The following is a 25128-nucleotide window of genomic DNA, read 5'->3' as shown; positions in this document are numbered from 1 at the left end:
CAAAACAGTATTTGTTGATTATGTCAGTAGAGACTAGATGGTCAGAGAACTGTGCTTGAATCTGGAAGACCAAGTCTCACCTTTCCAAGCAACCATGCGGTGAGGAGTAGTACAGCATGTAACTGACAATTTTGGTTCTGAACTCTTATAATAGGTTACCTTAGGTATCTTATTTAACAAATGTAGCAATAGCATGTCTATGTGTATGCATTTTTTTAAAGGGGGAAATGTAAGAAGAATGCTGGATTGTTCAGATACTACGTATTTCTTTCTTTAAAATTGTAGGTTGCACAGCAAAGCAAGGAGCTTGAAACATTTTCACACCCCAAAGCTTTGTCAAAGGCAAGCCAAGTATGTATTTAAATCCTTGCATCACCAGAGTGTCTTTCCCTGTCTGGATTTGTGCAAAGGCCAATTCTCAACAAAACCTGGTTCCATCCAGGCTGACAACCCAATGTGTCTTGAATCCTGATCCCTATCCATTAATTAGGATGACCTAGTTCTCCTTTACTACTATACTCCTTCTGGAGACCTCCAGGTCTTGCAAGAATTGAAATATGCCTAGTCAACAATCCTTTCTCTTGTAGCTCATAAAACAATAATGCAATTGGCTGCTCTCTATAAAAGTGCCCAATTTTTCCAGAGCACATTTTAGTAATCTCTCATTTCTTTGTAAGATCGAGTTTATATGCTGGTACAAAGAGTCCAAGAAGGCATCAACAATTGTACTGCTATCCATATTATTGTAAATTGCTACAGAGATCTCTTTGAGCTACCACATCAGTATGCCAGAATAAAAATTTGGGTTTATAAATTGTTTCCTGAACGGCGTTGTGATCCAGGTTGGTCACACTGGTTACTGTTAGCATCCATAGCTTTTGTGAGGCCCTTTCAACTTAAGCTGCTTCATTTCTGCATGCAAGTCCCTGCAGCTTGTATAATGTTGGAAGCGCCCAGGTCACATAAGAGCCAGTGAAGCAGCCGCTTCTTTTGCTGGTGTGCCAAGGAGCTACATCACTGGTTCCCGCTATTTTAACTGGGACTTCAAACAGTACCAGAAAGGTAATATCAGAAGAGTCTTTAATATATTTAGATAGTTCTTTAAAAATGAGGGGGGAAATCATCCCCATCTCATTTGATTTCTTGTTTTTGCAGGTTGCTTCCCCACAGTTTGCTGCAGCTACAACCACAATGGCACCTTCAGTCCTCTTGTCACCTAGTGTGTTCCAACAGTCAGCTATGAAGTCCTCCGACATCGAAAACAAAGTTGGTTCCTCTTCTCCTCTCACTCTTGGAGCAGTAGATGTTCCAACATTACCTCCGACAGTTCTTACTAGATCTCAGCTTCAAGAAACCTTAATATATCTAATAAAGGTACAGTCAGTGACTCATTTGGACTCTTGATTCAGAATAAAGTGCTGATTATAAGTGGGTACCATAAAGAAGGTTAGGAGGAATAACACTGATAGGTGTATTAGATCATTTAGCAATAAAAGCAGCAACTAGAGAACTGTTAGCAGTACTTTAAGCGGTAATGATATTGATAACCTTAAAAACATGAGAATTGTTAATTCAGTTAAATGACACAATTTATTATTAAATATGCTAACGTAAGTGTCATCTACCAAGGACAACTCTCCAAGTACACTCGTTCTGAGTCCTCCCCGTTTAGGGTCCATTTCGTCGAACATCCATGGCAAACCCAGAAGTACCAGAACGGGTTGCTTCCGGGTTTGCTGCTCACACACGTGCAGAAGCACTAAATCACACTTCTGCACATGCGCAGAGTGGCACTTTGTCGAGGGTCTCTTTCGTTGAACAGATCCAGGACGCAAAAGGAGGTATGACTGTATCTCTCTATGTAAGGATTTTGAGGCAAGAGGTATGCACTTCAGGACTGATTCAGAAATATTTGGAGTTCATATTTCTAAGCCAAATGATAACAGCTGAAGGGGGAAAGTGGATAATCAGGACCTCCCAAGTGGCAAATTTTGTTTTAAAAGTCTGCTCTGGCCATGGCACCTGAAATGTGTTGGGCACGTAGAGGGTTCTGATTTTTGAACTGTCCAAATTGTTCACAATCAGAGGAAGAAATACGTGCTGTCTGCATTTTAAAGAACTGCTCAACCTTCCCTTAGTTCACTTCTTTTGAGTGAATCTAATCTGTAAGTTCAGAAGGATGGGAAGAATAAAGATGGAAGATGTTTGACTTTATACATGAAAACCTTTAGCAAAATAGGTCACAAAGGTGTAGTTGGAGATCACAAATCAACCTGCTTTACCACAGGGGTTTGTTCATTAGAAGTTCCAAGTGGCTTGGCCATTCTCAGTTTATTCTGTTATGAAATATTTGATAATTCATTGACGCTCGTATTTAGTCAGCAAAAGCACACTGGCTGACTTGAAAAATTGTTTCTTTAGTTACGTATTGGCTTCAGCTGCAAGGCTGCTTTGCAAATGTGCCAATAAATCCAGTGAATCACAAAGAGAGATCTTGCACCTAGGACAGGCTTACATTAAGAGGATTGTTTTGCCCTTTTTGTCATCACCAGGGTCACAAACCTTTGTGCTACATCAGGGCTCTCTAGTTCTTTCTATACTGATATCAGTAAGTCTTGCATACAGAGTACAGATCTAAAAATAACAGGACACAGAAATTAGTGTTTTGGTAATAGAATTGTTAGGAATAAAATGGGCCTGTACTCGGGTCACATAATCAGCTTTGTGGCCTCTGTTTTGTTTCTTTGTAGTTTTTTTTCTGCACAACCTGCTGTTTCTTTTCCCCTGTCAGAACCGCAAGTGAAACAAAGAGACTTGCTGACTGTGAATGGAGGGGAGAAGAGCCCCTTTGAACAGAGGTCAACTGTCAGCAATTTTACTTTGTAATTAAAATCATGCCGCACTTTCAGTGATCTTGAGAATGTGCTTTGTGTTGTCTTAAACCTTCACAAATGCTGTTTCTGACCTTTAGTCAGCTCTCTGCTTTGTGTATGTCCGACCTGGTTGATAATACTATTATTAAACTCTGCTTCCCTTCAGTGGAGGAGTATTAAAAAATAGTGCTACAATGTTCCATAAGCTATGTGTAGATCCAAAATGCATAGCTCATCTGATTGTTACATTTATTATAACTAGAGTTCTTTAAGTGATGAATGAATAAAACAATTTAAAACACCAGTTCAAATAAAACACCAGTCAAATGACAGCACAGAACCCCTGTAAAACAAAACAGCTGGAGCAGAGGCTAAAAGTCAAGTAATAAAACAGTAATGGAGAGCCACTACACATCCTCACTAAAACCACGTTCCAAGTTACCATTAAATGTAGATATAAATGAATTAATACTGTATTTTTGGTTTTTATGGAAGCCGCCTAGAGTGGCTGGGGAGGCCCAGCCAGATGGGCGGGGTATAAATAAATTATTATTATTATTATTATTATTATTATTATTATTATTATTATTATTATTAATATAGCTGATTCTTAAGAGAATAAGAGAGGATTTTTTTTTACTATGGAAAGATATTAAAATAGGTGAGAGGCGAGCCTTTTCTGGGAGGTGATTCCTCTATTGGGGCATTACAAGAAGGCCCTCACCCTTCTAAATGGCACTTTAGGTTCACATTCTCATTAGTATAAGGCCATAAAATACCAAATGGTCACATCTTTTATGTTTGGCTAATTTTTATGAATTTATTGGCTTAGAATTGCCCACCTAGTACACAAAGGTATCTTTTTTCAATGAAGAACCAGAAATATGAATAACTGGCAGGATGTTTGTTGTTGATGATGTTTAGTTTGAGATGCAAATTCACCTGATGGGAACACTGAAAGTCCCAGGCCATGCGTATAGGTAGATTTGTAGAGGCATGGGCAATGATGATGATGATACCAGCTCAGCTGGTCCATGGAGGTCAGATAGTGAAAATGCCCTGCCTAACTCACCCCAGGCTATACCCAAAATGCAGAAAGAGACTAAATGGAAATGTATAGTGATCCAAACCTCAAGACAGGTAAAATCCTACATATGCAGATGCTGACTTTTTATTTCATTCCTGTCTGGTTCTTAGTTATCATCCAAAACAAATGAGCCTTCTTGTCTTTAAGAGTGTGCTTGCTGTACTAATTCAGATTCTTCTTGTACAGTTGCATTCACTTATGCAGGTTTCCCTCATTAGCTTTCACTTTGAGACTTAACATGGATTTTTTAGTTCATAATACTCCCCTGTCACTAGTTTTCATCACTTCTCTTTGTTTCTCTGTACTTCTGCATTCACTTTACCTTTTCTTATCTTAGTTGCTTTGCAAGCACCCTTCTAAAAGGTTTCAAGTAGTGTACCCTTGTAAATAAGATTGATTCGGCTTTAATGTAGAAAGAATTCATTTTTAAATCCATACTGCTTCCTCAGGTTGAAAACAATCTAAACAGCCCAAATGAATTTTGATAGTGTTACCAAGTTACACTGGAATAGCCTTGAGCACTGAATTGGGCAGTTACATTTATCCCATAAGGTCAGGACAGAGATACCACTGTATATGCTCAGTGATATTTCTGAACTATATATCATTGATAGTACAGTGGTACCTTGGGTTAAGTACTTAATTTGTTCCGGAGGTCTATTCTTAACCTGAAACTGTTCTTAACCTGAAGCACCACTTTAGCTAATGGGGCCGCCGCACCGCCGGAGCATGATTTCTGTTCTCATCCTGAAGCAAAGTTCTTAACCCGAGGTACCACTGTATAGCTTTATTAAACTTCCTCCTTCATGCCTCCTACCCAACTCCTAAACTTACAGGTTTTGTTAATAGGTGTAGAATAATGAATTGGGTAGGAAAAAGTAATGAATTATTTCTGTCGTTGGTTTAATTATGGTTTCCCCCTCTCTTTCCTTCAGAACGATGCGAATTTTCTTAGTACGCTTCATGAAGTTTATTTACAAGTCTTGACCAAGAATACGGACAGCATCAAACTATAACTGAAGTAAATACAGTTCAACTTACCACCTAATTGTTTCAGAAACAATTATGCCTCTTCTGTGAAACTGTTAATATTTTTAAAGGTTGTTTTTAGTTGAAGTTTTAAGTTTTGTTAAAGTAAGGAGACCTTGTCCCTTAAAAATGCATAACTAATGTTCTCAGAAGTGATCTAGGTTTCACTGTGACCAATCACCAGCAGGCTTTTATTTATGTATGCGGAAAATGGTCTTCATGTTTAACAGCACATTATTTTTGAGTGGGTTTAGAGTAATATGAAAAACTGTTTTGATTTTTCTTCATCTGGTACATACATCTAAATAATTAGGGTGAATGTGGCCTAAGCCATCTTTGGCAGTTGAGTAAAGATAACAAGTTGTGAAGCTAACTTCTGATTTAAAGAGCCATGGATGGAATGCAGAATGTAATTTTAGGGTTTGGAAGGAAACAGTGGAAAGCACTGTAAAAATGCTGGGGGGTTTTTAGCCTTAGAGCTGGATGGACTCAGCATGGTATTGACCATCCCTTAATATGCAGCGCTGGCTTATGCATCCCTAAGTTTTACTAAGGCAAAATGAAGGTGGATTATGAAATACCCCTTTAACATTACTTGCAGTGTTCTTATATTTTGTTAATGATACTATTTTCAAGCAAATAATTTTTAAACAGAAATGGATGGAACATCATTGTGGTCCCCTTATTGTCCTTTCCAGGCTTAATGCAAATTTTGGAGGTTTGCCTGTAGCACAGATGGGAAGAAACCCAGAGAAGTGTGTATAATTTCGTTTTTGGTGTTTAAAAATGGGCACATAAACAACAAATGCAGTCTGCTCTTCTCCCCATATTTCCCCTCCATTTGCAGGTTTTTGTGAGTTCTCATAGAAGGTTAAGATTTCATTACCACTGTAAAGATCAAACTTCTTCCCAAAGGAAGTTGCTCTGATCTCCTTGTTGTTTTATATGCTGCTATCGGTCTGTCCTTGACTTGTATTTATTTCATTATGGCATGTGATAGTACCTAGCAATACTCTAGTGTAACATAAATCTCAATATGTTCAAGCAATACTAATATTAAAGGATGGGGTGGTTTTTGTTTTTTAGTAGAAGGTCTTTGTTTTATATTGTGAAAGGTAATTTTGTAATCCTTTTAACCGATCAACACACACTGCTTATTTGTCAAAGCATTGCTGGAATGGAGGATCCATGTGTTACAATCAGTTTCCTGTGCAAGCCATTGAAATGAGTAGGGCTTCATAAAAAGCACAGCCAGGATCTTATAAAGGCCCCCTTCTTTTGGTAGAGTTTGCAATGGAAAAGGTCCTGAATTAGAATGTACCTGTTGCTCTTAAAATTTAAATGTAAGGATGATTCCTTCAAGGTGCAGATACTATCTGTAATTCATCTACCAAGCTTTAATTATGATTCCACCACAAATCAGTGTTTTGATATATAGCGTGTTGGATTTTTAAAAAATCAAAATATGTACTTCATTTTGAGTGATTTTAAGTAGGTGTTTTTATGTTTAGCAAAATCTGCCTTTTGAGAGAACCTCTTCGGCCTTTGAACTCAGTGTTTCTAGTTGCAAACATAGTATTTTATATCAGATATATGTGCAGAATTCAGGGAAATATGTTAGTAGTGATATGCATATTTGACTAATGTTTTGGCTTTAATGGTAAAACTCAAATGCTCCTTTTCAGGCTTTCTAGACCTTTTTTTTTTTTTTTAAGGAAACATGAGAGCTCTACTTAAATGCTGGACCTTTGATAGCACACCCATGTATGTGCACCAAGAAAAACATGCTTGCTTATTTAAACAGAATTATTCTGTATGAAGCTTTTTCCGGGGGGCGGGGCAGAAATCAAGCCACTGCAGTACTCTTCAGTTTATTTTAAGTGGCTGTATTAACCATACCCCCTGAACCAAATTTATATAATGCTGTGCTTGTAGATAATAAAGACTCAAGAACAGTCCTTAATTATTGTGTATGGAAAGAAGAAAACCTTCTTAGCCATAAGCATAATATTGGAGGAATAACGATATTGAGCTGAACTTAGTCACAATGGTCAAAGTAAGCATTGTATCCAAATATCTGCGGAAATGAAACAGAAGTAGCCAGTGTGGTTCTCTCCAGATGTTGAGCTGCAACTCCCTGACCACTGACCATACTGGGTAGGGCTGAGGGGAATAGTAATCCAACATCTGGGGGACACGTTGGCTACCCCTGCTATAAAGGGTTCCCTTATATTGAATGTACCATTACGGTTTTGTGACTTCAAGGGGTTAGTGAGAAAGAGTTTTGCTTCAGACAGCATCACTGTATTTGTCCCAGTACACTTCGTCCTCCTGTTTACTATTTTGCATTATAATTCCCTAGAAACCTCATCTGGTAGCTTGGCAGGTCAGAGTTCTCAACTGATAGAAGTATGTGCAGCATCAATAAATAGTTCTCTGCTTCCAAGAGAATTCCCTTAGCTAGAAGAAAGTTGAATATTTTTTTTTGTCAGTAGATTTGCATTAACCTAGGATCTTACACACGTCGTTAACATTTGTGTATGTAGCAGGCTGAAGCTGGGAGGTCACAGGCAAGCTAGGCAATGCAAAGCAGCATTCTGCTTTTATTGCTTATTGCAGCGTGAGAAGTTAACAAACGAAACAAAACCAAACATTTTAAGAATTGCTTTGAAAAACAAAACTCTGCTGCAAGGTAAAAATCACAGATGCTTACAAAATGCAGAAATCACTGGACAGCTTTAGCCTGATTACATACGATCATATCCAACAGTAATCATACTCAGAGTAAACCTATTGAAATTAATGGAATTAAGTTCCTTAAGTTGAATGATTACAATAGTTCTGTTCTCAGTGCGATTTGGTCTTTTAATCTCTTGTAGAAGTTTAGAGCTATAATGAAACATTTTATTCTTACCTGCATGTAACAGTAACAAGTACATAGCTAACCGACTTGGGCCATTCTTTTCAAGCTTATATTTTAGCAAGGTATTATTTCCCACAAGCAAATGTATGATTTTAGACTGTCCTAAAATCAATATTCAGTATCTTAAGCATGTATTTTTTTCGTTGCCTATATGCAGCATTTTATTAAAAATTGCTTAATATTTGTCCATCCAAAAGTGACTTTAAAACAAGCAGCTTACTCAATAAGAACTCAGTGCTGTTTTGTTCTGTTGCATTAACAATGTTTTGTTAAAAATGTGCCTAGCAATTCTATATTTGTGACACACCCAGCAAAATGTAAACAGTCTGCTAAGAGCTAAGGCACAATATGACAGTATGACAAGTAAAAGCATGTCTTATTCTGACATGGGGTTGGATTCAACATTTCTTCTATGAACAGAAAAGCTCATTCTGTGGAAGAGACAAATGTTGCTGAAGGAAAGGGGGAAGGTGATCTTGCAGATCCCCACTTCCTCCTTGCCTCCCCCCATGCCGCTTCAGTTTTCTGGAAGGTTCCTCAGCCCTCCAGAGTAGTTTTGGTAGAAAGGAAGAGTTTCCATCTTCTGAGAGTGACATTTCACTCCCTGGAACTTTGGATCTAAGCCAGAGAGTATAATCATGTTTCAGGCATACTAAATGGTATCTCCCCACCCCACCCCCCGTAGTTCTCTTTTGCTTGAATTTAGGACATTCCACCAACGCCATGTTTAGGCACGGGTATAATTAGTGTGGAACTATCCAGGAAATATATTTAATGTGGAGTGGTCTGACACAAAAACCCAGCCACCTCTTGTTGGCTTACATGAGTTGCTTCTTAAGCATATCTTTAAAAAGAGGAATGTGTGCAATATATATTTCACCTCAGTTTTGGACATCTTTCGTGAACATGTTAAAGGTGCAATATCTTCACTTTAAGTGGGAAACATTTGCAATAATATTCCCCCTGTGGTTTGTTTTTGTACCAATTTAACATTGTGGGCACATGGTGATTCTCTGTTAAAAATGCACACTACACTCAGTGTTTGGGTTTAGCGCTTTAATTTGCACTCGCATGCATATCAAGAGTTTGAGGTGCTTCCGATCTTTTGGATTTTAAGTGATTACTTTAGGAAAACAAAGGGCATGGTCCTGTTCCACAGGCACAGCATTCACACCTGAATGATTCCCAGAGGATCAATAGAGCCCTGTTTCCCCCATTTTTTGTGGGCACATAGGAAGTACAAGAGACCGATAGGAAGAGGAATGGAACTTTTGTACGCGCGTCTCATTCATATTCGTAGTCCTTGACTGCTTGGTTGAAGTTATTCATCCTTCTACGCACATATATAGGTGGGGGTATTGGGAGCTGATATATATTGAACTTGTTGGAATCCTCTACATATTGGCGCTGCACCTGTGGTGGCCTGGATTGTGCCCACTAGCATTTGAGCAACTTTTAAAACTGTCACCATAATGCTTCATTAACATTTCAGTATATGGGTATGTAATTTGTGCCATCTTATTATACTGGCAAATATTAAGTTATTGCATAAATGTTTAAGAATAAGCATTTTTCATTGAAAATTTTGTATGTTTGCAGATATATTTTTGTAATAAAACTTCAAAGACAAATGTTCTGGTCTGTCCTGATATCTTCTTGGTGGCAGTTCACCTTTTGAAAAGGGAGTCCAGCTTAGGAGAGCTGTTGAAAGCTTTTATGAAGGTTTGATAATTGGGTACCGTCTTCAAAAACCAGACGTATCTGTACTTTAACACAAAAATGTGACTCTTGGGATTGTAGCCAACTAACATTGAGTAGACCCATTTAAATTAATGGATCTGAGTTAGTCGTGCCCATTAACTTCAATGGGGAGGTACTGTATGTGGACTAACATTGAATGCAACCCTAGATTCTTGCATCTGTGTTCCTTTTCGTTTGCTTTAACACTTTAATATAAACCTTTAACATATGCTATACGAACATCTGATGCCACACTTACCCAGGGAATATACAATTATGAAATTGGGGGAAGAAGCTAAGGAGAACACATCATTGGAGATGGTGTAAGACATTCACCTGACAGGCTCAGCATCTTTAAAAAGCCAGGATGTCTTCTGAAATTAACTGTTTCATTCAAGTTGATAATAATAATAATAATAATAATAATTTATTATTTGTACCCCGCCCATCTGGCTGGGTTTCCCCAGCCACTCTGGGCGGCTTCCATAAAAACCAGAAATACACTAAAATATCACAGATTAAAAACTTCCCTGAACAGGGCTGCCTTAAGATGTCTTCTGAATGTAAGGTAGTTATTTATCACTTTGACATCTGATTGGAGGGCGTTCCACAAGGCGGGTGCCACTACCGAGAAGGCCCTCTGCCTGGTTCCCTGTAGCTTTGCTTCTCGTAATGAGGGAACCGCCAGAAGGCCCTCGGCGCTGGACCTCAGCGTCCGGGCAGAACGATGGGGGTGGAGACGCTCCTTCAGGTATACTGGGCCGAGGCCGTTTAGGGCTTTAAAGGTCAACACCAGCACTTTGAATTGTGCTCGGAAACGTACTGGGAGCCAATGTAGGTCTTTCAAGACCGGTGTTATGTGGTCTCGGCGGCTGCCCCCAGTCACCAGTCTAGCTGCCGCATTCTGGATTAGTTGTAGTTTCCGAGTCACCTTCAAAGGTAGCCCCACGTAGAGCGCATTGCAGTAGTCCAAGCGGGAGATAACTAGAGCATGCACCACTCTGGCGAGACAGTCCGCGGGCAGGTAGGGTCTCAGCCTGCGTACCAGGTGGAGTTGGTAGACAGCTGCCCTGGATACAGAATTGACCTGCGCCTCCATGGACAGCTGTGAGTCCAAAATGACTCCCAGGCTGCACACCTGGTCCTTCAGGGGCACAGTTACCCCATTCAGGACCAGGGAGTCCCCCACACCAGCCCGCCCCCTGTCCCCCAAAAACAGTACTTCTGTCTTGTCAGGATTCAACCTCAATCCATTAGCCGCCATCCATCCTCCAACCGCCTCCAGGCACTCACACAGGACCTTCACCGCCTTCACTGGTTCTGATTTGAAAGAGAGGTAGAGCTGGGTATCATCTGCATATTGATGGACACCCAGTCCAAACCCCCTGATGATCTCTCCCAGTGGCTTCATATAGATGTTAAAAAGCATGGGGGAGAGGACGGAACCCTGAGGCACCCCACAAGTGAGGGCCCAGGGGTCTGAACACTCATCCCCCACCACCACTTTCTGAACACGGCCCAGGAGGAAGGAGCGAAACCACTGTATAACAGTGCCCCCAGCTCCCAGCCCCCCTAGACGGTCCAGAAGGATGTTATGGTCGATTGTATCAAAGGCCGCTGAGAGATCCAGCAGAACTAGGAAACAACTCTCACCTTTGTCCCTAGCTCGCCGGAGATCATCAACCAGCGCGACCAAGGCAGTTTCAGTCCCATGATGAGGCCTGAATCCCGATTGGAAGGGATCCAAATGATGAAAATGTAACCTGAATACAAGCATCCCCCTACTTACATGTGTTATACTTGTACATGACCGCACATATGCACAGTGCTGAGAAATAGCATATTGGCCTGAATATAAAGCCACACCTTTAAAATTGGAGGGGGGGGAGGAAAAATACCCGAACATAAGCTGCTCCATTCCTCGCTGCTCCTGGGTGCATGCTGGGGGGGGGTGGGAGCCATGTTGTGTTGCCGGTGGCCCTTCCCCTTCCTCACTCTCTCCCTTCCTGACCTTGGGGGAGAGGACGGGGGACTACGCACGGGGCGGGCGCTGTTTTGCCACGCTCCTGGTGCTGTTTGCCCCACGCTCCTGGCTGCATACCATAAGGTCACGGATATAAGCCACACTTTAACTTTTCATGGTCAGAATTTGGGGGGAAAGAGGGTTATATTCAGGCCAATATGGTAAGTAAATGGAACTATACCATCTCTGGAGCCTAAAGAGGATGTCAGTGAGGGCAGAAGAAGTCCCAAAGTGGCTTAGTGTGGCTTTGTTTAAGCCGCTCAGGATCTCCACCGAACAGCTGATGCACGGGGTAGCACAGCAGCAGCAGCTGCCGCTTTTCCACGGGGCCTCCAGGCAGCCCCAGAGCTTCAACTCCAAACTCTTAATTTGGTCTGGAGTGGAGAGAGAGCGTGAGATAGAACTGAAGAGCAGGGGGAAATAGGCATATAGAGGGTGCTCTCCACTTTATGCGATTCCACTTATGTGCACGGGGTCCCGGAACAATCCCTACGTAATGCTCCTGGACTCAGCCCTGAGCATGGATGCCCATGTCTCTACGGTGGCTAGGAGTGCATTTGCACAGTTAAGGCTAGTGCACCAGCTGCATTCGTTCCTTGAGATGTATTTGGCCAGTGTGACACACGCAGCTTAGCTACATCCCATTTGGATCACTATAACATGCTCTACATGGGGCTGCCTTTGAAAAGTGCTCAGAAACTTCAACTGGTCCAAAGACCTGCAGCCAGATTGTTGACCGGGTCTGGTTATAGGGAGCATTAACAGCTCCACTGGACTGTTTCAGGGCATAAGTCAAAGTGCTAGTTATAATGCTCTGTGGCTCCAAGCTATCTGAAAGACCATATTCCTTCTATTTTTTTTTCTTTTTCTTTTTTCTTTTTTTTTAAGCCCCGCCCTTCCCCCCCCCCACCATATTCCTTCTATGTTCTGAGATCTTCAGAGGAGGCCCTTTTCTCAGTCCTGCCACCCTCACAGGCACGCTTGGTAGGGACACAAGAATGGGCATTCTCAGCGACTTCTCCCAACTTTGGAACCCCCAAGCAGGATTCCAGGGGTTTCCAGGGGCTCACCCAGTGTTTCCATTGGGAAAACTGAGGCACAGTGGAGGCTAATGTATTTAAGAAATATGGTTCATTTTACACCTAAAGTCTTCAGTGGAGGAGGTGCAGAACATTCTTCCCAGCGCCTTTTCACTCGGAAAAGTGGATCTCATTGCCATTCTAAGAGAACTTGGGAGGCGTTCCTGGTGACTTCCAGCGCCTCTTTTTCAAGAAAAATAGCACAGTGTCTCTCAATTTTTGAGCGTCCCCCCCCCCCAAACCGACTAGTTTGCTCCGCTTTAAAGCCAAGAAACACCGCAAGCACAGAATGCCATTACAAGGCGGGGCTGGGGGAAACCTGCGGGGCCGCCAGGTGTTCTTGGACTCCAATTCCCAGCATCCCTCACCATTGGCCGTGCTGGCTGAGGGTGATGGGAGCCGGAGTCCAACAGCACCTGGAGGGCCAGTTAGAAAGGAAGCCCTGCGCCCTACGCGGGCTGAGTTGCACCCTGGGCTTTTCCCCTTCCCTTCGCCGCTGCGCAAATGGCGCTGAGCCGCGCCCTGCTCCCGTTACGCGCGGAGCGAGAGGGAAGAGGACGCGGCTGTTTTCTGCGCCTCAGCCGCGCCTCTCTTCCTCAGGAGGGGAGCGGCTGACCTTCGCAGGCGGGCGGGAGAGCTCAGACCGCAGGCAGCGCGCTGCTGGGGAGGCGGGGGCTTTTCGCCCAGGCAGGCAGGCAGGCAGGACTCCGCCCGCGCGCCGCTGGCAGAGGTGGCCCCGGCGCCTGGCCCCTCCTCGCCCGGCCGAGCAGCTCCGCCTCTCCTGCCTCAGTCGCCGAGCCCGGGCCTGTCCAGCGCCACACGCTCCAGCTCCTGCCGCCGCCGCCGCCTGCAACCCGAGCCCGCCGCCGGCCACGTTCCTGCTTCGCCATGGAGGATTATCACAAGCCCGACCAGCAGACGCTGCAGGCCCTGAAGGACACGGCCAATCGGCTGCGCATCAACTCCATCAAGGCCACCACCGCGGCTGGCTCCGGGTGAGCCAAGGGGGAGAGGGAGGGAGGGAGGGAGCCGGGCTCGACTCAGGCAGAAGTGCCGGGGCTCACACGCCTGCCGGCCAGTCACGCCTTCTCTCTTGGAAGGCCCCGGATCTCGCAGATGAGGGATCAAGGCAGCCTAGCACGACGAAGGAAAACTGCCTCACGCCGTCCGACCTTTGGTCCTAGCTTAGTGTTGCGCGACTCGGACTGGCAGTCGCACTCGGGGTTTCCAGGCAGAGAGGTTCTCCCAGCCCTACAGTGGAGATGCTAAAGGTTGAACCGAGCACCGTTTGCATGCCTTTCCCCTGTAATACACGCCGCTTCCGGAGTGCAGACCTGTTTCTCCAGAGCTGAGCGTTGGCTGAAATGAACTCACGGAGGGATGGCGGCAGTCTGCCTGACATATTCAGCACTGTCTGCCCGCCTTTGATCTTGCCCCAGGTTTCCCACCCACAGTGTGGGGTGGGGGCAGAAAGTTGCTCTATTGGTGCCTTCCATAAATGTCTCATGCCACCTTTATCCCAGGGTAGATCTTACTTGGGTACTGGCTATCCTCCTGAGAACAGACCCTTACCATTTTCTGAGCAAGGTGGGGTCAACTCTCTTAGCATTTATTTTTTGCTCCCACCTACAACATATCAAAGCATTATCCAACTGCCTGAAGGTAGGAAAATGCACTTGCTATCTCCTTAAGCAGATGGTACCTTTAGCGGCATTTCACCCCCATAAGATGGATAAGTTCTCGTCTCCTCCCTTCACTCTTAATAATCCTAGTTAGCAGAAGGTAGCCCCTACTTAAGTGTCTCTTTAGTACTGTGTAGCCCAAGAAGATAGTTGTGCTTTCCTTCCCTGGTCCTGCTACAAATGATTCTAGAGCCAAGGCTACTAATGTGTCAAACAACCTTGACACTACCAGCTGTTTGTGTGGACTTCTGTGCCTCTGGATGAAATCTGGTCCAAATCTTGCTTCTTACTGTTGCATGTGTGTACAGTTCAGGGGATTTCTGCAGAGATCTGACTGTTGAAATCCATTGAGTTATCCATTGGTCATCAAGCCACAATGTGCGTACACTGTTAACCTAAACACTGTATTTGAGTTCAGTAGGGTGTTTCTCTTGGAGCAATAATTTATTTCACAGCTTTGCCCAAATGGGCTAGTGATATCTTAAACATTATTTGCATACCACCTGTTTTTCCCCTCTTTTCTTAAAAAGCAGTAATGATAAATAAAATATAGAGCTGAAGATCTTTGTTCTTACTGGGAAACCTTGAATTTTGAGTTGCAAAATGGGTTCAGAGCTTCCATTAGGTTTTGAAATGCAGGTTTAAAGCAATCTTTAGGTGTCAGTTATGTTTCACAACTCATGTAATAAGCAAACCTGGTTTGGCAACCTAAAGCTTTCAACAGCCATACAATTTAATGGAGGATTTTCTTTGGATAGAAAATGTAGCCATTACAAATCACTTTAGAAGGTTGCAGAAATAGCAAAGGTGCAAATAGAATTAGATAGCTGATTTGCTTCATCTGTAGCTGGATTGAATTTGGGATTTGTGTAAGTTCCAAGGAGCTGAACAAACCCATTTTCAGCCAGTGCCTGCAGCCCTATACACATTTATCTGGGAGTAAGTCCCATTAAACTCAATGGGGCAAGTTTTGAATAGACCAATGTTAGAATTGTGCTGAATGTAATAATTGTCCCTGGACGATACAGATCAGAATTATATACATATCCAGCAGTTATCTGCAAATATACTTGGGTGTGAAAATTACTACCTCACCTGTGGCTATGGAAAATTAATAAGGATGATAAAACATTGAACACTGGATGTTTGTGTTGATGAAATATTTTGTCTTTTATATGTTTTGATAAAGGGCTCATTGCATAACAACCCTTTTTACATCATATGAATTGGTTCAAAAGCTTATTTTTTTAGAAAGAGAACAGAGTTAATTGCTCTTAAATACTGTATAGGGGCTTTTCTGATTATACTCCTACACAGTTTGTTTATGCATGTAGTGTGTGTGTGTCCAAATGTTTGGCTCAGTGTGGATAGCGTGCAGAATGAGTTGCCCTTCTACCATAATGCTGTCTGCTTTAATCATGTGCAGCTAAAATGGGCAGCTAAAATGAGAGCCTCCAGAAAGCGTGAGAGTATAATATTGACAGTGTATTTTTGACACAGATGAATTGGGATATAAGGTTCTTCATGCATATGATATGACAGAAAGGGAACTCAGGAATGCTCTCTTGACACACAGTTGGAAGAAAAACAATTTATGCTTTCAGCCAAATTATTTCTTTTGTACCCAACAGTCATAACTAATTATCGGCAAAAATTTCAAGTTCGCCAAAGTGGGATTATTTTTCAAATGCCTGAAGTCTCATATGGGCAGTTTATTCAGGCTTTAGAATAGAGGTTATTTTAGGCTCTGTCTGCAGATTCCAGAGTTAGTCTAGTTTTGCTTGTACTCTGCGATGGGAAAAATCCATTGTCTTTTGATGTGAAAATCAAGCTATTTCCCCACATTAAACAGGTTTATTTAATGTTCCTTTGACAAACATTGATTTTCTAAAATCTCTTTACAATATATTTACTTTGTTTCAGCTAAGGGTTGTATTTTTTTCATTTTCTGTTGATTGTGTGTGCTATATTATTTAAGGTTCACATTGTCACATTTTAAAATTTAATTTTTAGAAGCAAAAGTTTTCTGTAAGGTTGAAACATCTGCCCACGTTTTAAATTCCTTTTGTCTGTAGTGATCTCACTGAATTTTGTAAGGTGCATGAAAATGCCATCGTTGGAGGCATTCCTGCACTGAATCTCATTTAAATGGAATGCTAAATTCTGACAACCACACATTCTGTTCTGAGGTCCATCTGAAGGACTAGGGATCATAATACATATATATATAAATGTAAACCCTTCCACCTTGTGTTGGGCAACAAAGTTACAACAAAAGAAAAGTGATGGACCCATTTTGAATTTGAATTAATTCAAACCATCGCACCATAGTTCAACCTTAACGTTGGTTCAATGTTACATCAGACCTGAGAAACCATGATTTGTAATGGAACTGAAAATTACAACCAGGAACATGATATGAAGTGACTTTGCTTGTACTAGCTGTAATTCCATGATTGTCTGAATTGACACACCATAGGTATGGCTGATGCCTTGGTGCACCATTAAGGCAGAAAAGCTGGGGGAAATGAAAGTGCACATGTGACTTCAGTTGTAGCATCTTCATGGGTGCTCCATTCTGCTCATAGGATAGATCTCCTTTTTCATAGCCTAACTCTTACTAGACGCTTCCTCTGTAGCTGTGTTCAGGGCAGCTCACAGTATTAGAGGAGTTCGGAACAAACAGTGAATAGCCTTATAACGAGTCCCTTTGTAAGAGAAGTAACAACAGCAAAAATTTAAATGCAAGTGTATTTTAAAACTGATATTAGTTCTAATCACTGTTCCTGATTTGCCTTGAATGGAGCATGTTCTGCTTGATCCTAAAGTTCACCATGTCATGTAGAAGGTGGCAAAAACCTTATTCTCCCAGATGGAGCTCAAAATGACTTTATATTGGCTGTGGGTGATGTTAGTGACTCGGCGTGTGGCTTCACCATCCTCCTGCAGCCACGCTGTTCCGTGGGCAGTTGCTCCACCCTCCTGGCTGCCGCAGCGCCAGATGGGTTCCCGCCAAACCCAGATTCAAATTCCGGCCTATCCGCGACGGCATGGGGGTGGGGCAAGAGCAGCGGTTCGAGTTGGAGCATGCTTCAGTCTCGTCCACTCCAGAATCATAAAAAGGGGCCAGAGCTGACGTTGGCAGCGCAGTCGGCCCCAGAGCATCACCCACCTTTAATCTTGTTTGTTCTTACAGGCTAACCTTTCTCCTTTCTAGGTTCTCTGGCGTTGATATGGTCGTACAATGGTTGCTGTTTTCTCACAGCTGGGAAGGAATTTCCCCTACTCTACAGGTTTTGCCTACCCCATAGCAGTTGTCACAACTTTTGCGATTTTAGGCATTGGGCAGAATCCTTTAGTCTTAACAACTGAAAAAGGGGTAAAGTGGTGACTTACCCCTTCTGCGGCAGTGACACCAGGGTACCCCGTTAGAGAGGTCTTGAGGGGAATCTCTGTCCACAAGGGCACAACAAGTGGGCCATAGAACTCCCCCCCCCAGCGATGTGGGAGAGAGCCAGTTGCGTAAACACACATTTTGCAGTGGCCCCATATTCCCATACAACCGTGACTTGCTTCATATCCCCAGCAGGGGGGCTGAGAGGGATACACACCCAGTGCCTATGCCAAAGTTTCCAACATGTGAAATACAAAAAAGTTGTGGCCATTTTTTAAAAAATAATTTTTATTCATTTTCCAAACAATTTTATACAGTCAACACATTATTTAACACTCATTCTTCAGTTTTCGACCTCCCTCAGTTTCTCTGTCACTCTTTCGTAAAATTTCTATTTGTTAACACATTTCTAAACATAATATTGCCTTTTAGAACTCCTTTTCCTCTTACTCTCTTTTTTGCAATATTTCTTACTATCTCACAGAGTCTCTTCAAAACCAACAAGCGTTGTCTGTACATCACTTTTGTTTTTTAGATATTCTGTAAATCTCCCCCAGTCCTCGATAAACTTTTGGTCTTTGTGATATCGAATCTTCCCAGTCAATTTATCCAATTCTGCATATTCAGTCAATTTCCTTCTCCATTCTTCCATTGTTGGAATTTCTTCCTGCTTCCATCTTTGGGCCAGAAGTGTCCTTGCAGCAGTCACTGCGTATTGAAACAGTTTACAGTCTCTCTTATTAATTTCGTTTCCTACCATTCCTAATAGGAAGGCCTCTGGTTTTTTCACAAACGTATATTTTAACATCTTTTTCAATTCATTGTATATCATTTCCCAGAAGCCTTTCACCCTTTTACACTCCCACCACATATGATAGAAAGTACCTTCTTTTTCATTACATTTCCAACACTTATTGCATGTTTTGTACATTTTAGCCAGTTTAACTGGCGTTATATACCATCTGTAAACCATTTTCATTATATTTTCTTTCAACTCAGTATATGCCGTAAATTTTAACCTTTCATTCCATAATTTCATCCAGTCGTCATATTGTATATTATAACCAAAATCTCTTGCCCAATGTATCATTACTGATTTTACCTCTTCATCTTTTGTATGCCACTCCAGCAACATTTTATACATTTTGGACAGATTTTTATACTCATTATTCAATACCTCCGCTTGAAATTTTGATTCTTTGCCTTCATACCCACACATTTTACAATCTTTTTTAAACATTTCATTAATCTGATAGTAATGTAACCAGTCATAAACAGATTATTTCACCTCTTCATAAGTTTTCATTTTCCATTCCCCCCCCTCTCTTATTACCAATTCTCCATATGTTATCCACCTCCCCCTCATATTGATTTTTTTCACACTCATCACTTCTAATGGCGAAATCCAGTGGGGGAGTCTAGGTTCCAAGTTGTGGCCATTTTAATCCCTAAAGATGTTGTCGTGTCTCCTGCTTGATCCTGAGGTCTGGCTCCCGGTGGGATGGGGACTTTGCCTGGGCATGCAAAAATCATCTATAACTAGCTACCATTGCCAGCTGAGCTTCAAGCAGCAAATCTGGATCCAGAGCAGCAAATTGATTCTGTCAATGCCATGACTCTCCAGAGCAGGCAATGCAGCCTCATTCTGCAATCTCTATTTCTTTTTAATTCAGCTTCATACTTCCCAAATATATATCATGCATTCTTTAGCAATCAACTTAAGAGCTTGCAAATGGATAGAGAGGCAGTTTGGATTCACCAGACTTTGAGGGTGTCTCTAGTTGAGGGCAAATAGCATTCCTCAGCCTTGGTCACAGTTCTTCTGTACTTTAAAGGCTATGCTAATTTTTATGCGCATTAAAATGTGACTCTGTCACAAATTGCTACATCTCTTGTAATAAAGTAATTTGTTAAGGCGAAACCATTTCTGAGGAAGGATATGGAATGAGTGGGGGGGAAACGAAGCAGGTTCTGGGGGCAGGGGAAGAAAGTACCTAACCATAAAGCAGAACCCTTAGAAGGAAGTTGCCTTTCTTATTCTCGGTGTGGTGTTGCAATAGCTATATTTACCGTTTTACAACATCAAGGTGGTTCCTGTTTTATTTTTTGAGGTCAGTTGGAGTTCTGTCTGAAGGAGACTGTGGGGATGCAAAGCCTAGTGACTGGGAAATTAAGAGATCGGAACAATGTGATTGTACAGTACATTCAAATACAGGATCAATATTTATTTGAACAGTCTCTTTAGTAAATAGCAGGGAGCAGAGACTCAGTACTGAGTTCGGCAAGATCTAATTCCTCCTTTGTTATCCCTGGGGCCTGATACTAGAATGAATAGATGTAGAATGAATAGATGGATATCTGTTCTTGCCACTCCTTGGGAGCAGAAAATGGACAGAAGTAAATGCATGAGCATGCCTATGATGAATCATGTTATGGGGCTCTGCAAGTCTCCATTTGATATGCCCTACCCACTTCTTTGTTTGCACTAACAGAAAAGTGCCTGAGGACGCTTGGGTAGTCTTTTAGTCCTCTTTCCCTATTGTGTCCAGACTGAGCCATCTAGTAGAGTCTTAAAAGGGTCTCATGGCCACCAGGGGGCGGGTAACATGCCAGTTGTGGGAGGAGCCAGAGGTAGAGGTAGGTGATGGTGACAAACAATCCAGAGCTAGAAGAAGGAGTCAGCCTTTGTCCATGAAGACACTTATCTTCCTTGAGTGGCAATGATGGATGAGTGCATGCTCAGACTATGTAACTGCCTTTTCAAGGGGACTGTGACTGCACCCAGAACAGGCTGTCTACCTAATTCCAGAGAAAGCAATCTACTAATCTACAGGACCTCCCTCTTGTCTGGATTCAGTATCTACTTACTGGTCCTCATAGAATTATAGAGTTAGAAGTGATCCCAAGGGTCTTCTAGTCCTACCCCCTGCAATGCAGAAATCCCAACTATATATACATGACAGATGGCCACCCAACCTCCAACGAAGGAGAGCCCACAACCTCCCAAGGGAAACCATTCCACTGTCAAACAGCTCTTACTGAGTCTCTCATTCTTTGTTTTTTGTAACTTCGATTCATTGGTTCAAGTCCTATTCTCCAGAGCAGGAGAAAACAAGCTTGCTCCATCTTCTATGTCACAGCTCTTTAGATATTTGAAGATGGCTATCATATCTCCTCTCAGTTTCCTTTTCTCCAGGTTAAACATACCCAGCTCCTTAATCCGTTCCTCATAACACTTGGTTTCCAGACCCTTGATTATCTTGGTTGCCTTCCTCTGCACATGTTCCAGCTTGTCAACATCCTTCTTAAAATGTGGTGCCCAGAACTGGACACGAGTCCAGGTGTGGTTTGACCAAGATAGAATAGAGTGGGACTATTACTTCCCTTGATCGGAACACTGTACTTAAATTGATGCAGCCTAGAATAGTATTAGCTTTTTTTGCTGCTGCATCACACGGTTAACTCCTGACCTTATTTTTAACTTCTCTTGCAAGTCTGAGTTCATTCTGAGATTTGGCCCACCTGACCTTTTCCCTGAAACTGCTGGTTACTCATGTATATTCTTCCTTTGGGATTTCCCATTTCTTCCATTTCTTATTCATTCCCTTCTTACATCTCAGCTCATCTGTAAGTTCCTTATGTTGCCACACTGGTTTCATTAGATGCCTCCCATTTTTCAATCTTGATGGAAATGTCTGCCTTTGTGCCTTAAATATTTCACCTTTAAGAAACTCACATTCATCTTGGATGCCCTTCTCTTTGATTGTTTTGGACCATGGGACCATCCAACCCATCCCTGCATCTGGGCACTGGTCAAGGATTCAGATGACAAGGAGAAATAGAGCTAGATGGCGTCTGCGCCATGTTGCATAGTGATAGCAACTTCCTGAAGCATCCCTGCCTTTAGCACAAGCCCTGAGTTCACAGATCTGGTAACTGGTGGCTGTAGGCTGCTGGCTGTCCTACCCAGCTGGCACTGCATGCTCAACCTGAGCAATCACATTGGTTTTTGCAGGTCCTTTTCAGTGCAGCAAGTCAAGGGAGTCTCTTGACTACTGCCTCCTTTGCCAACATCTGGAATAAGTGACTTTCTTAAGATGGGTTCACAGCCTCCATCAAGATTGTGGTGTGTGTTTCCAAATGTCTCTTCTTGGTAAAAGCTGAAATTGGTTGTTTTATGCTTTCATGTTGTTACGCCTTTCTACTCCTTTTGGTCATATTTGCCTTTGCATAATTCCACCCCGCCCGCTGGCACTTGGTGCGTTTTTGCTTAATCAACTGTCCATGCTGAGTAGGCATCTTTTGTATTGCAGCTCTGTTTGTTTTGTGTTAATCCAAGCAGTTTGACCAGAACTAATAGAATTTGACGATTGAAAGAAGAGAGGTTTGATTTTCTTTTTCTTTTTTTCAAAGGGGGAAAGAACAAATAGTTATTGTAGTTTCAGAGGAATATTTTATTTTTTAAGAAATTGCAAGAAGGAAGTTACGTATGAATGAATTTCCATAGAATTCACTGTGTTTGCATTCCTTTTCCAAAACATGTTGTCCGTATTGGGAGTGCTGTTTGCAGATGTATAGGGAACAAGTTATTTTGCACATTGGCCAATAGTTGAAAATCTCTAGTTTCAACAGCAATTGTTTTTTACATGGAATGTGTTGAATTTCAGATATTGGAGCGTAGCTCGGCTTGTAAACTGAATTCCAGTTACTGATGGAAGCTGAAAGGTAGAGGGTGTGCTCTACTACGTCTTCTGCAACACCTTAGTTCATTTTGAAATCTGCTTGAAGCCTTTTGCAGAAGTCTTATGAAAATTAGTGGTACTTGCAGAACACTATTGCTTAGTGTGTGCTTTTTTGCAATATCAGTATTTTGCAATCTAATCCTAAAGCTGCTGTCATACTCCCACATACCTGTAAGTAAGCCCTGTTGAATTCAGTAAGACTTACCGGTACTTTTGAGTAAATGTGGCTAGAACTGTGTTGTCCATCTTGCCAAGTTTAATCGGACTTGCTTCCTGGTAACCAAGGTTGCAATCCTAAGGACATTTAACATCTCCCCCTCCAGTGGATAGGTAGCTCAATTTTCAGTTTTTATATTTTATTAATATAATTTTAAATCTGCTTTAAAATGTTTTTAAAATGCTAACAATTATTGAAGTCCCCTACCATAAATATATCTATATTTCTATATCTATATATTTATATCTGTATCTATATCTGAGTGCCCAGAGGGGTAGTTGTGTTAGTCTGCTGCAGCAAAACAGCAAGAGGTCTTGTCTAATGAAATGGACTCTTGTCCACTGCAACATATGCTGTAATAAATTAGCTGGCATTTAAGGTGCCTCAAGATTCTTTGTTGGAATTAGAATTGTTGTGGTAAAATGTTTTTAATTGGTTGCTTTAATTTTTTAAAAATGTTTGTTTTCATTCCCCGTTTAATTTTTCTTCTTCTACATGTTCACCAATAGGTTTATTTAAAAACTTTACCCCCAGAGCAGCAGTTCTTTAGAGAGATGGTTAAGTATAACATTTATAAGATTTAAGGAATGAAAGCCTTTTAAGTAAGCATGTAAGGTTTACTGATTAACAGCCATGTGTAAATATTTACTAATACATGTTTTTGAGTCGTGACTTAAATCTAATTATTTTAATTCCTAGCGTGCAAGTACTTAACAAGGGATGAGCACTAACCTTTACTCCTGTTTTTTTAAAAAAGCATTTGCATGTGTTTCAAGAAATTGTTAACGAGAGTGCTGTTCCCAAAGGGGTTTGGATTAGGAAGCAATATTTAATTGGCAGCTTGATAATTAGCACATTATATAGCCTTAAATCCTGTGGATGTCATACAACTGTTGTATCATGTGTTTGGATTTATGATTTTAAAATGCTAACATGCATGGATAATGTAGTCAAAGGGAAAATGCCTTGTGACAGCCAAACTAGTAGATCATTACTCTATGATCAGGATTTCTGGCTGTTAACTATTATAGCTGCCCTATAGCATGTCAGCTAGTACAACTGGCAATTCATTCCACTGGATCATTACAAGCTACTGATGCTTTTAGACTAGTAATGTTTAAAATTGAGCGTGATCCTGGGTCACAGATTTCAGCCATAAATTTATGAACAGTTTTACTCCAATTCTGCAGTCCATAATACACTTATACTAGGGAGTAAGCCTCATTGGGATGCGGGTGGCACTGTGGGTTAAACCACTGAGTCTTGGGCTTGCCGATCAGAAGGTCGGCGGTTCGAATCCCTGTGGCAGGTTGAGCTCCCATTGCTCGGTCCCTCCTCCTGCCAGCCTAGCAGTTCGAAAGCACGTCAAAGTGCAAGTAGATAAATAGTTGGGAAGGTAAACGGCGTTTCTGTGCGCTGCTCTGGTTCGCCAGAAGCGGCTTAGTTATGCTGGCCACATGACCTGGAAGCTGTATGCCGGCTCCCTCAGCCAGTAAAGCTGGATGAGCGCCACAACCCCAGAGTCATCCACAACTGGACCAAACTGTCAGGGGTCCCTTTACCTTTAACTTTTAAGCCTCATTGAACCCAATAGGACAGGAGTGAGGAACCTCCAGCCCAGGGGGCCAATTTTGGCCTGCCAACCTTCCCCATTTGGACTAAAGCCATTTTGGGAAAGCCATGCTCACCTGTCCTATACCTGAGGGTCATACAGATAAGGGTGGGGGGCCCTTGAAATGCTGCACAAAACTGGTACCCAGCACTAAGCAGGATTGCCCTCCTGGTACATTGGCTGATGCAAAGAAAGGGTGATCCTACAGGAAACTCCCTCACACACCCAAATCTGCTCAGTTTGGCTGCACTTTCAGAGCACTCAGCAGGTAGCAAAGCACTGCTAAAAGAAAGCTTTTTCTTCATTTCAGCAGCTGTTTCACTGTAAACCCCTTCACTGTAAGCCCCTAACAGATGTTAGCAGTGACTTCCTGCTTGCTACAAACTTTGAAGTCCTGACTTTGGGATTTCAAAGGGCAAAAAACCTTGTTTGTGACATTCTGTTTGTGACAGAATGTGGGTTTTGACAGGTAGGCATCCTCACTCACTTGTTAAATTTGGCCCATGGATCTGGCCTGTGGAGCCAAAAGGTTTCTCCGCACTTGAAGCAGGGCTAAGTAATCATACATAGGGTTGAGCTGTAAAATTCTGTTAAATATATTAAAATAAATGATATATTATTGATAAGTCCAAATTCTGAAATCCAGATGCCTTGCTTATGGAATGCTGTTATACTATCTATAATTAACTGTATGCATTCTTATAAATTCTGTCTTTTAGAGACAAAA

General features: G+C 42.0%; 2 protein-coding genes across 3 annotated transcripts in view; both read left to right on the top strand.

Moving 5' to 3' along the window:
* The window catches only part of DCP1A (decapping mRNA 1A), a 35816-nt gene extending 26273 nt beyond the window's left edge, over nt 1-9543 (top strand). The window contains exons 8-10 of one of the 2 annotated variants that reach the window (XM_081898339.1): nt 286-342; nt 1156-1374; nt 4896-9543. In XM_081898339.1, the coding sequence (XP_081754465.1) occupies nt 286-342; nt 1156-1374; nt 4896-4976 (357 nt within the window). In that variant the 3' untranslated portion in view covers nt 4977-9543. Of the gene's footprint in view, nt 1-285; nt 352-1155; nt 1375-4895 lie in introns of both variants that reach the window. The other variant, XM_081898338.1, reaches the window with a different exon arrangement.
* A 3996-nt stretch (nt 9544-13539) lies between these two features.
* Nucleotides 13540-25128, top strand: part of TKT (transketolase) — a 35532-nt gene continuing 23943 nt past the window's right edge. Inside the window, exon 1 of the mRNA XM_081898327.1 lies at nt 13540-13749. Within this exon, the coding sequence (XP_081754453.1) occupies nt 13643-13749 (107 nt within the window). The 5' untranslated portion in view covers nt 13540-13642. The remainder of the gene's footprint in view (nt 13750-25128) is intronic.

This window comes from Podarcis melisellensis, assembly GCF_964234715.1.
Source record: "Podarcis melisellensis genome assembly, chromosome: 2".
NCBI lineage: Eukaryota > Metazoa > Chordata > Lepidosauria > Squamata > Lacertidae > Podarcis > Podarcis melisellensis.
This window is presented reverse-complemented; position numbering and strand designations above follow the sequence as displayed.